General features: G+C 40.8%; 1 protein-coding gene across 3 annotated transcripts in view; it reads right to left on the bottom strand.

Moving 5' to 3' along the window:
- Positions 1-13,487, bottom strand: part of pik3r3b (phosphoinositide-3-kinase, regulatory subunit 3b (gamma)) — a 152,274-nt gene that overhangs the window by 73,747 nt on the left and 65,040 nt on the right. For all 3 annotated transcript variants that reach the window (XM_026345577.1, XM_026345578.1, XM_026345579.1), the window contains exons 6-7: positions 6,627-6,819; positions 4,183-4,268 (exon numbers count right to left, since the gene is read on the bottom strand). In XM_026345577.1, the coding sequence (XP_026201362.1) occupies positions 4,183-4,268; positions 6,627-6,819 (279 nt within the window). The remainder of the gene's footprint in view (positions 1-4,182; positions 4,269-6,626; positions 6,820-13,487) is intronic.

Here is a 13,487-nt window from a genome sequence, read left to right as displayed (position 1 = left end):
TACCCTGGGAAAGCTATTCTGGTGCCTGCTTAAATGTCTCTGAGCATCCAGGACTCTGAAGTGCTTTGTGCAATGTGCTGAACAAAGACTGTGACTGTAGAATCTGAAGTCATGCTAGAGACTCTGTAAGAGGTAAAATAGAATTTATACAATGCAAATTGGTGACATGATTAACCTTTGTAGGGAAATTACCAGGAGGCACTGTTTCACATCTGGGGTTCAGTGAGTCCACGAGTCCCTTTGGACTGACAGCTGTGGTCGTGACTCTTTATGTGTGTGCGCTTGTGTGACCTTCACCTCCTGACCTCCTGCTGGGAATGACCAGGCCACATGTCTCTATGTTAACAACGTCATTTCAAAGGTCATTTCTTTCATCTCACACCAAACTCAGGCCCCCGACCTTAAAGTGTGACAACAGAAAGAAAGAGATGAAGAGTTTAGAGATGCAATCTACAGAAAACTGGGAGACGTGACGTCCAGGCCAAAATAATAATTACAGAACTTTATAGGCTCTTTATGCAGTAATGATCTTGAACTTGGCTTTGTCAGTGCCGCTTTTGTGATCACTCCTCGTCACAGCCTCAATGGGATATTGATTTTGAGCTCAAATAGGTCACTGGTCCATCATCAACCAGTCGCTTCACTGGAGTGTTTCTTCAGAGATATGGAAGCTGTTTGTATTGTTATGTACCTGTTACAGTAAGTCTTTCCATTGACCTCCATTTTTCTGCCATCACAACCCCCTCATCCAAAAGGGGAGGAAGCAGCGACTGGACAGAGACCCACAAACATGCCAAATAGTAATAAATACACACGCTAAAAGCTGAGTACCCACTTGACCTTAATCACATTATACAACCACGACGCCCTACACATATTCACACATGCTACACTACGCGTGAGTGTGTGTTTATGTGCGCCCTGCTGCTGACCCTGTGCAGCAGGATTATGCTGGATGTTAAGCGGGATCGAGCTACGACGTGACTTAACTGTGAACCCTCCACACTACACATATTCACACAAATGTACAAATTTATTATTTATTAGTTCAGCTTTAAAAGGAAACTTACATTTTTATTAGCCGTGTTACAAAAAGGGGTCAACATTTGGGAAAAAACACTAATTTGCATTAATTTGAGACTGAAGAGAAATTAATCTGTCGTCTGTACTGAAGAATGACACAGTTTGCCTAGATTGACTAATAAAATAGAAGTGGGAGGAAGAGCTTGGGTGGCTCTATTAAAAATATGTTTACTTTCAACTCCAGAACTAAAATATTTTATCTAATCTAAAATGGTGGTGTTAATATTTCTGTTTATGTGCAAGACATACTGTTCCCCTCTGCTTTCAGCCTTTATGCTAAGATACACTAACCACTATCAAGACATAATAATGGCTGAGATTCAAGTCGCAATAAACTCAGATTATTAAGAGACACACAAGGACGAATTTGAATTGAGGACTATAATGATGTGAAACAAAGAGGGAGGCCCCGTCTGATACACCAGCCAGCTCAGTGATGAAGTCTCTGAACAGTGGCTTTTACCACCAATCCCTCCTTGGCCACAGTAGCAGCCAAATAAATGGCCTGAGAGAGCAGAGGGAGAACCGGTGTGTGGAGAAAGTGTCTGTGTGAGTGTTTTGGTGTATGGCGTATTCTTGCCAAGCTGCGGGCACGGTTTGCGTGCCTGGGAAGGAAAACAGCTCATAACAAAAGCAGTGTGAGGGGGCCAGAATGGGAATGAGTGTGTTGGGGAGTTTACAGTCCTCCCCCCTTTTTTCCTACTGATTGTAGCGTGCTGGCTGACAGATTGGCTGGATGAGACTGAAGCTTCACATGCAAGTGATGTGCACACACAGGGCTGTGCACGTGCACGCCCCCCCCCCCACCCCCCCACCCCACACACACACACACACACACACACACACAGTGTGTCTGACTGTGCAGAGATTTGGAGGTTTGGTGGGGTCGTCAGAGGTCAATGGTCACAGCACACCATGTACCATAAACCATATAGAACACTAGGAGGACTTAACAAAATAAAACCAATAGATTCTGTGAAGTCATTGTCTTTGGACTGATGTGTGTTCAACAGTACTTAAAGTTCAGGCCAGTTCCTGATCATAACCCATAACCATAACCCTGATCAGCAGGAACTATGACCTCAAAATACTGTAGCTGAGCTCTGAGCTCTGTGAAACATAGTTTTTTAGATTGTTTTAGATAAACATTTTGTTTTATGTACAACATATAACCTCTGATATATTAACTTCTTGACATAAAGTAAAATCTTAATTTTATCTAATGACCAGTGAGTGGTACCAAAGTAGGCAGCGTTCTAACTTGGATACTTCTAACTCACATAACTCCCAAACACATCCCTAATTGTACGGGTAACTGCATCTCTACTCTTAACAACAGACAACTAAACTTTCTGAGATACAGTAGCTGTGCAACATCATTTCTCTTGACTGAAGTGCATTTTTAATCCAATAATCTCTGTCTGGACAAAACCCGGATGCTCTAAACCTGTGATATGACATGTAGATAAAATGCTCAGAGAGATGCAGAACTGTGGAAGTGTGTTACATCAATACAATTTTCCCCTTATCATTCCCTTGATTACACAGCAGCAGGTTTTATTCTGAGGTCTGAGGCTTTATTCAGACGCCCCACAGAGAAAGAGAGTGTTGTATAAGAGATGTTACAAAAGACATACTTCAAAGACAGCACAAAACAGCTCCCTCTGGTCTTTTTGTTACTGTGATGTAAGCTTATCTGCTAGTACACACACCTACGGGAGACGAGCAATCACACAGATGTATGCTCTTAGTTGTTTTTCGGTTTCAGTTTTAGTGTGGCATAACTTGATTTGACAAATAACCTTCTAATAGTGCAGTAGTGTGCATTTATATTATGTAAAGAAGTCCTCCCACCTTAAGAAAAGGAACGTCCTAACATGACCAAAGACCCAAATGAGGATAAACAAGCAGAACGAGAACCCCCCGAGGTGAGGTGCAGTGAAATCTCTTGTGTTTCAACATTTTAAATTCAACTGAGCGTCGTTTGCATTGAGATGATCAGATTCAGGAGAAATCACAGGTCTCACCTGTCTCATCCCAGTTCAGACCCCCAACAGGAGTACAATATCAAAAATACTTGATTATGAGTTAGTTAGTTAGTTTTTCGTCAAAAACACACAACTGAACTGGGGAAGTTTCGGTTATGTGGCACGTGCTGCCACCACTTGGCTACAGCTGATTCTTTTTGAAGACGATTGGTGAGTTCATTAAAGCTCAGCATGATCAACACAAACGCTTCAAAAGCTTTTATACATTCTTTGAAGGTGGGTACCATGATTCAGAAGGGCCAATCTTTTCCATCTTTTCTGTGGGGCGACTTTTATGATCTTGACCACGGTCATTTGACCATTTCAACATTAAACACAGCGTCTCTGGAATATGACTTTTATCACTTCTAGTTTCTTTTCTTTCTGAATATTTTATCCAGTTACACAAGAGTTAATATTTTACATTGTTTTTCCTATGACCTAAAATCGTATTTTGTTGGAAGGGATATTGTTATAATGCTTCTGGAGACCAGATGCCGAGTTCTAGGAATTTTCTATAGAGTACACATTACAGTCCATATACACAAAAGCAGATCCGAACAGTGCAGCAAAGAAGAAATGCCAAAAGAAAAAGAAAGCTCACAAAACCGCCATATCTTGTTTCCATAAACTCTGTACATCCAGACTGTAAACTGAACTAACAGAGGACAGTGTTAAAGCTGTTATTTCATGCTTCATGCCCAATTTATCACAGCAGCTCAGGCAAAATGTTTGTGTTTTCCACATATTTCACAAACCAAACGTGTGTTTTCCACTGCACTTTGTGGTGTAGTGGGGAAGGGAAAGTCATGTTTCCAGTGCGAGAATGTATGGTGAGACACAAACATCAGGCACAAAGTTCTGTGAGCAGACGGATTTGAAAATTAACTGCAGCTGTGTGTAGTGAGAGATGGAACAGACACTTTTTGGTGTGAATGTTCAGTCATAAAATAATCTAAGCCAAGCAAAGTCATCTCGCACAAATATACTGTTACACACCAACAAGCAAATACAAGAGAACAAGAAGAAGGTCTGTGTGTGTGTGTGTGTGTGTGTGTGTTTATTATCCTACCTGGCGCAGTCTGCATCTCCATGAGACCTCCTGTTGTGATCAGAGCCTCCAAGATCCTGATGTGATGCTCTGGGTTCACGTCCGCACTGTTGGCAATTACACATCCATGAATATAACTGCACAACGTCAACACGCCTCATATTTCATTACAACTGTTTAGACACCACTAGCTTGGAGACTTGGAAGCTCGGGGTTAAGTACACGGACCATGTTTGTAAATGCAACAAAGTCACCGACGTGTTCTTACCATTGGACCACTACCTCTGAGCAGCGGGTGTTTGATGCACAGATAATACTTAGTAGGAGCAATTATATTTATTTATACTTAATCCTTTCAGGACACTTGTAGATGATAAGAAAAATACTGCCACACTTCTTGTTGTAATAATTTCAAATCAGTACGCTGCAGTGAAGAACTCAAATGTGTAAATGCTTGCAGACTGCAGTGTACGCTCCAGAACCATGTAGGATTACTCGACATTTCCATACACACACAAAATAAGCCAACATGGGATCTGCTTCTAATAGCATGGCATGCTATGATACAACACCCAGCTCTTTTGCTGTCCATTGTGCAAGTCAGATGCAAACTAACCAAGCTACGCATACAAACACTGCTCCTGACTCACGGACTGAGAAATTCCTATGTAATTTCTGGAAAAACACACACAGGCAAGTTTGCTCTGAGGACACAACAATAGCATCATCAGCCTCGTTAATGCTGTTCTCCGAGTGTTCAGCTCCTAAACTACAGGATGTTGATATTATAGCTGGGCCAAATATCATGCTTGATTTTCCTGTTAGCAAGGGCAGATTCTTTTCTACAAAAACATCAAGTGTTTGCACCCCATGGAGGCAGATTTTGCTCACTTTTCAATTGCGGTGGTTGATTTGTGGAAGGACTATGAAAACAGTTTAGCTCTTTGCTTGGCTGATTCACAAATGAATGTTGAATGAAATGGAAATACCTTTTCACTCATAGGTTGTCAGAAGTCACTGTGGTTGGAATAATCAATGATTTTTTGCAACAACAAAGAAAAGAAATGTTGAAATGCTTAAGAGCCGAATGACATTTCACAGCTGCGTGGGAACACACACTTCGTTCAGGACTTTCTGGTGGGATTTGTTTTTTTTTACGTAATTCTTCAAAGACCATAAAACTCATGAAATACAGAATATGTAAATGTAAAAAAACTAAAGGTACAAACTCTTAATTAGCTTTGCTATATTTATGTTTTAGGACACTTATCTGAACAGTTACAAACCACCATCTATAAAGAATCAATAATGGAAAAATGACTTTCGGGCATCCAGGATTCTGGATGTAACGATCTCATTTTCTTCTTGTTCAATGATGGACACTTGGTGTCCTTCCAGTCTTGGAAAGACACGAAACTCTCCTGATTGAATCATCAGTACAAAGATGAACAACTGAGAAAACATCTGGTTCGTTGATTAAACCCATCTCAAAAACTCAGAAAAGTAAATTATACCTTCGTGCGAACGTTACAATAACAAACATCCAATCTGGAGCTTAAAATAATGTTTTGTGCTCCTCTAAGCTATTTAAAGCTACAGAAAAGGTTCGTAGAAACCAGATGAAGACATGAAGCATCAGCTCCTTCTTAGTTTTTAGGTCAGTTCTGGGTCTCGGCCTCGGGGTGTAGTGTAGTTCCATAAACCTTAGATTTTATGATGACATTAGGCTGGTGACTGGGATGTTATGGAAAACCATGTTGAGGGTAATATTGAAATGGAAATTTACAGAACCACTGGTAGAACCAGTGGTTCACAGAGAGCGAGTTGCCATTTCTGTGACTCAAGGTTAATTCCATTTTTCCTGTTACCTGCTTGAGGGAAGCATTATTGTTTCCCTGTCCCTCAGAGACTGACACGGTAATTAACCACACATATTAACCTAAATTGAATTTTAATTTCTAAAGACGTAAATGAGAAAGTCACGAAGTAAGCAGTGATACGGTGCCTTTACAAAGTAAATTATATGTGGTGTTGAAGTAAACAACGCCACAAGGTGAAGTGGGGTTTCCTCCACGGTTGCCTTGATTTAAACACATTGAAGTGTGTCGCAGCTCTTCCACCGTGGACACGTACCAGAGTTAAGAAGCAGCTGTAATGTGTTTTTGTAATCACTTCAACTCATGTAAGATCGTGGTCGCCGTCCTGCAGGTTCTGGACTTCAGTACGAGTCCTTCTTACGTCGTGTATCAGTGGATATCCTGGTTTGTGTAACACACCTGTCCATTAACTGCTGTTAGAGCCTGAAACCTCAGTACTGTTGCTATGGTTGCCCCGTACCCTTACCTGCCTACCATCTTTTAACACCTTGAACAATAATTAAGAATGAAGGTTAAGTGGCAGATCTATTACGTGCACTGACAGGTGACTGTAATAGACATTTTCCATCCAATCTGAAACCTCTTTACCTGAGGGGTGAGTGCTTGAAGACGGCCTCAGCGAAGGCCTGTGACAGTAACCGGGGATCGGCCTGGCTATGCTGGCTGACCCTGGCCAGGTGTCTGGTGAGGTGGACCAGGAGCTGGTGGTTGGTCTGAGGGATGCTGGGAGATTCCAAGATCCTCTTGAGCTTCTCTCCACACTCCTCCACACTCTGACTCTCTACAAGACAAGAACAGGACCCACAGGGTTTTTACCATGTGGCTTGAATCTGAACGTACTCACTGAAGTTGGCTTTGCGTGTGTTGGCACTGCTGTGTTGAAAAATGAAAAGTTCCACTGGAAGAAGACAGAATGATTTTGTGTACAGTAACTTTCTGTCATTTGATATTAAATTAAAACAAAATGAGTTTGTGAACCACTGTAAACCCAGCTACTGTCCACTACTGATTATAAAGCTGATATCTGAAGTTGGATGTCTTTTGTGTTTTTATAAAAATTCATATAAATATTCATATGAAATTATGTCTGAATATTTGTGCTAATGTAAAACAGCAACACAGATGAAAAAAATCTATTGTTGAAAAAGGGTTATGAACATTAAAATGAAGTATTGAACATGTTGTAAAACAAGCCTTTGTTTGCAGTGACAGCTTCATGTATGAAAAATGTGACTGAATCCAGCTTCTGAAATACTCTCTGGTCTGCTAAGAGTTCTCCTTAAGACCAACCTGTAACCATGAACCTGTACACAACACATTTAGTGACAGTTCCAAGTCTAAAATGATCAGAAGACACAAAAACTGCAGCATAGAAATCAGAATGAAACCAGGGATCCAAATTAACCTGTTCCTTTCAGTGTGTGTTGGCATCAATCCAGTGGTGTATGGTTTTCTGTTTCATTTTATTTTGAAATGATAGAGTGTAATGATGAAGCTGTGTAAGGTCTATTCTGGGGGAACTTTTAATTAATAATTTAAAACACAGAAACATGCAAATGGAAAAATCTGTTGATTCAGACCTGATCTTAACTTTGCTGAATATCTTTGAAGCTTTAAACTGAAAGTTCACATACATGATTTGTTTTACTGAGGCAGAACATGCGTACAGTGCACTAAATATTTAGTTAAATATCCCCTTGCAAGCTTTACCTTAAGCTTGTGATACTTTCCTCCAGAAGGTTTTTTCTTTGTGGTCTGCTGCAAACTTCAGTTGAGCTTGAAGGTGTTGATTTTGGAGCGGGGGCTTCTTTTGTGGACGGCAGCCATCCAGTCGTGGCAACGTAAAACTGGCTTTACTGTAAACTGTGACACTGGTATTCCGGCAGCTTCCAGTTCAAGTCAGGCCTGCGCCTTAGAGCTTCTTGGGTTGTTCCTGACCATCCAACCTACTGTCCTGTGTGACAGGTTGGGTCTTCTTGCAGACTTTGGCACAGTGACTACACCTCCCAATAACTTGAATATAGGTAAAGCTGTTTGAAACCATCATCTTCTTATGAAATGGCTCCAAGAGACATCGTGTACCATCGACCATCCTCTTTCTCAGACCTGCACTAAGCTCCTTGGACGTTCACATTGTACTGTGCACTTTCAAGTTTTAATGTTGGCACAGAGAAGCTACCAGCTGTAGTCAATCACGATCTCTAACAGGAAGTTAAGGGGCTTTGGTTTTGGCAAATTAAAAGACATTTTTATATTGGAACTTTGAGCACTGCTGAATTAATGATCTAATCGCTGCCAGATTCTTACTTTTCTTCTGTTTATTGTTCATTAAAGATGTGTGTTGTACAATTATTCTGCCTCAGCAAAAAAAAACAAAAAACTGTTCAAAGAAACCATGTAAAGCCAACATGGTCATGACAGTCACGTGCATGATGTGTTTATGCAAACGTCTGACCACAAGTGTAGTTCTGATGGATCTCTGCTTTCTGGCTGAGCTGTGTTCCACACATCCTGGACTGAGCAGGCGTTTCTTTTTAAAAAACATGATAACATTTCTTAGTTTCTAAGTTTTTAGGAACTAACACTATTTAATGTTGAGGTTAAGAAGACAACCAGCGACGAGACGCCTCTGTGTGTCTGAGTGCTTTCCATCTATGCAATACACAGTATTTTCACCCATTCCTGCTGTTCTTTCCAGTGAGCAGCACCTCGCCTCACATCCAACAGCTTGCTGACTTTGAGGAGATGTATGGGCTTGGCAGGACATACAGTAAGTGATTTGAATTCGACCCTAGTCCTCAGTCCACCAGCCAACTGCTTGCCAGCCACCACAGAGAAAATCGCAGGGCTGCTTGTAAAAATGACACAGCAGGCGACAGCGCAGTCAGATAATACTGACTCCTTTTCTTGTACTAGCCAGGGCTCAGACAATGGGCCGTGTTTGAAGAGGACCAGACGTACTGATGAATGCTCTCACGACTGCCCCTTTGCCACTGCAAACAAGCTGGAAACAACAAAACATCTGTGCCTGAGCCTGCTGTGTGCTGGGTTTATGACGAGCAAGACTCAGTGGGAGACCATTCTGCACAAGAATCCACAGAACTAGTCCATTTATCTCTATATGAAGCTGTCTGCCTGCTAAGGGATTTCATTTACTCCAAACTGCTTCTTCAGATTCAGTGTTTTCATAGTATAACTGAATTTTTAATCAAGTAGTGCTTGTGAGTTTGGCTTATGTTCTTCCAGTGAAATGAAAGCCATCATTTCCTAACCAAAAGTCAATCAGTCTCCATCTTTAGAAGAATCTGATACCATATAGTGGTTATTTTCTTCATGTTGCCTCTTTTTTATTGAGTGCCGTGTGATGCATTAAAGATGTGTAACAATTCAGTGATCTGCGCAGCAGTATGTCTCGAGCTCTGGGAAAATTCATTAATATGAACCCAGAAGTAAGAACATACACAACCAGAATGTAATAGATCTCTCTGATTTAAAAAATGTACAGATAGAGACCAGCTTTGTATTGCTTTCACTTTGAAGTGCAGAAAACAAAAGACTAAGAATAAGAATTACCTTTAGAATTTTTTAGTGACTGCAGGATTATGTCCTTCACAGTAATACACAGCAAGTATTAAATTGTAGTACAAATGTACACGTACACACAAAAACACCCAAATTAATGTAAATACAGCAGACGTGGGAAACATGTTCAACCTAACTGAAAGTGAAGCGAGTAGAAAACGTAATTTATTTTACTTGTGATAGGAAAAAAAAGTGGTTGGTTGGTTTGTAGCATCATCATCACCCTGTGCTGTTTGTGGAGAGAGGTAAGGTAGACACCTATTAGACATGTACAGCATAACAACGGTCTGTCTGAGGCAGTTCTCTGCATGTGTACACGTGGTGCCATATATAGAGTGATATGCATTGACTATCCATATGAAGTATTTGTCCCTGTGTGCAGGAACTGAAGTGTTCAAATCGATCCCAATAACACAGAGTGCCAACAAAGAAATGGACAGAAACACTGATTGGAAATATGATGATAAGAGACTCCACATCCTCAGAGAAACCCTCAAACTCATTTTACATTCAATACAACAGGAATGTCTTAACATCCATGAATCGTATGTACTGTATGTATGTACGCAATATCAGTACATACCCAACATGTGCAAGCTGTGTAGTGTTAAAATTCAAATACAACAAAAGGAGGAAAGAAATTTTCTAACTAACTAAAAATCACTAACATCTAAAACACCTGACAAGCAGAATATTAATTATTATTACAATAGATGTCTGTTACGCAGCTTATGCTGTAAATATTAAACTGCAAATTCATTCACATGGAGCCTATAATTCTGTTGATGACATCTACAGCATGTCTGAACTACTTTCAGTTTCATAAGACCTAGGAGAAAAATCTAAGTGACTGAAAAGTTACCATTGTCCCATTAACAGTTGCTTGTTGTGAATGTGGGAGACTTGAGAAGTTCAAGGACACAAGGTGTGTGTGTGTGTGTGTGTGTGTGTGTGTGTGTGTGTGTGTGTGTGTGTGTGGGCAGGTGGGTCATGATGGATGGCTGACAATCTGCTGCAGTCTGATGGAGGTCGTGGAGGTCACTGCTCTCCGTCTGACCACTACTGATCATAGCTGACCACCAAATGCAGTCCTCCTTCCTCTGTTATTATTCATTGGTTGACCTCTCTGGTCAATAGAGGTCAAGGCTGGAGAGGGAACTTGGCCCGACCATCTGGAACAGAGGAATTGTGGGAGACTGGACTGAAGCTGGACCGTTGGGGGGGTTGAGATGACAACATGCAGGAAGGTGTTGGAGAGAATTGGGGTTAACTAGGACTCATGTTTCTCCATGGAACTCCTGTTTGCTCTGCAGTGTGGATGTAGATACAGTACAATAATCCCTGGAAGATCTACCTTCAAAACACTTCTGGGAGAAGAAAACGGAGAGAGATGTAGATTTCCAATGTTATAAAAGCCTAATTTAGATCTTTAAAGTCCAAAAGATTAAACACAGTTGCATCCCCAAAGGAATCAAAGTCCCTGTTCCCTTGAGCACTGTTCTGAGGATCCAGATGGGCAGTGGTCTGAGGCAGCTGGCCCCTATGCTCACAGATGATGACCCCAGTGAGACCATTAAGGTTAACTAAGCATTGCAAAAGAAACGTATGAGAAAAGACAGGAAGGGGATAAAAAATAGGCCTGTGGTAGGGAGGGTGGGGATCAGGAAAAAGAATGAATAAAGATGAAAAATGGCAAAGAGGAGTAAGTGTAAAAGGTCTAGATTAAATTATTAAGATAAGTGAATCAGAGAACAAAGACGAGAGATAAAGGAGCAACGAGAACTAAACATCAAAAGAAGAAATAATAACTTTCTCTTTTAAATTTAGAAATTAAAATTGTTTCCACCTTAAACCGGACCATATGTTTAAATTGTATTGTATAATTTCCTACTTTCAAACCACACACAGCATCACTCACTCCTCTCGCCTGTGCCGGTATTATCACTTTAGGGTTTAAGCCACATGTGACAACATCACGATCGTCACGTCTTCTTTGGATGAAAGCTGAAAATAATCAAACTGAAAATGACTCAGCCGTTATGACAAAAGGCTGATTATGGTCAGAATGTGGCAGGAAAAGATTTAATGAGGACTTCAGCCATCTGACAACAAAAAATGTAATTATTACTACTGAAAAGAAGACAATGGAAAGAAGAGTGCAGTGAAATAGAAAATGATTGGGCTAATTTGAGGGTTAAATGGAGTTTGACTCAAATGACGCACGTTTTTAGATTCGATTCACATTGAAGACGTATGTTTTACAGACAGATTTCCTGTTCAGTACTTTTCTTTTTCTTTACATATTTTCTCAAATTCATTCTGGTTTCTTTCACTGAATGATGTTATGTAAAATTGTCTGAATGATAATGGAACCACCGGCAGGTTCCAGTGAGAGAGTTTCTGAAAAGTCCCTCCTGGATCTGAACTTTTTATCTGTATTTCTAACAGTGTAGGGGGAATTCTCATAATGAACTACTGACTGGAAAATTGAATGCAGATCAGACAGATGAGAAAATGAGTCATCTCCTGGAGAGCAGGACAGCCCGAGGAGAGGTAGCAAATAAAAAAGAAAGAGAGGGGATTTTAACTGTTAGAACATCAACAAATCTCTGGGATCAGACTAAGACGGGACAAAGTCTAACTGTTTTATGTTAAGTCAATTTTACTGATCCCATCCAGATGGATACGATCAGAGACGCTGCCTCCAACTCAGCACATACAGCTGATTGTACAGAATTTCAAACTGCTATTGCTGCTGTTTGATTTCTGATTTGTTTTATCTGAGACCAACTCACACTGATTCCTGTCACTAAGGTGGACGTGGCTATAAAGCACTAAGTGTGATGGTGATCCAGCTCACCAATGAGCACAAGCTCAGTTACAAATACACATCTACGCTACTTTAGCTGATTGACATCCACTATTTTATTCATGCTCTGTCATTACTGGCTCATTCACCAGGTTCTTGAGTACCAGCTGATCATACCCCTACAGGTGCACGGTGTGGCCCCTGTAAGCCGACACTACTCCACTGATGCACTCATTAACACTGTACGCTGCCAAGTCCAAGTTGGACGTTAGGATTCAGAGCTAATTGCACTGGGGCACCATAGTTATTATTCACAAATGCATACTCTTGAGTCCAACACTAGCAGGTTGTGGTGCAATTATAACAGGCTACATGTGATGGGACTGACGACAATTGGAAACACACAAACATTCAACTATAAGAAGGAATAGAATCATTAGAACCTCGAGTATGAGGACATAAGAATGAGAGAAGTGCAGATATAAATGATAAAAAGAAGACGAGGACCCACGAAGGGACAGACTAGACTCAAGTCAACCTACCCCTTAAGCAAACTGTTTATTTTTCAGTATTGTTGCATGACTGAGCCTTATTATATAGATTAAACACTTAAGACATCAAAACCCATATTATAATTTCCTTTGATTTCACAGTGACCCCTTCCAAGTTAAATTTCAATGGGCTTAACCTCAGACAACCTCTGCAAAATACTTGATGCATCTTTTCAAAGTGGTTTATCCGGACTTAAAATGTTTCCATGAATAAGTAAAACAAAAAAGGGCTGTCACTTAGTGGGGCTGAGAGAGAGAAAGGCGCTTACATAATTGAAGGGGTTTTCAGTTCGAGATCATGTAGAGGAGCTTAGCCAAGTCATATTTTGGGCGGAGAGTAGCAGAGAAGCTAGTGTGAACTTTTTTGCAAGCTCAGACGATGCTTCTGTCCTGGAAAACTCTGGCTAGCGTGCGCAACGCCAACACACTCTGTCTATCAGTTCATCTGTCCGGCACCGGCTTGCACAACGCCCACACGAAGCACGAAACTCTGAATGTCAAGGGAGG

This window comes from Anabas testudineus, chromosome 4, assembly GCF_900324465.2.
Source record: "Anabas testudineus chromosome 4, fAnaTes1.2, whole genome shotgun sequence".
Taxonomy (NCBI): domain Eukaryota; kingdom Metazoa; phylum Chordata; class Actinopteri; order Anabantiformes; family Anabantidae; genus Anabas; species Anabas testudineus.
This window is presented reverse-complemented; position numbering and strand designations above follow the sequence as displayed.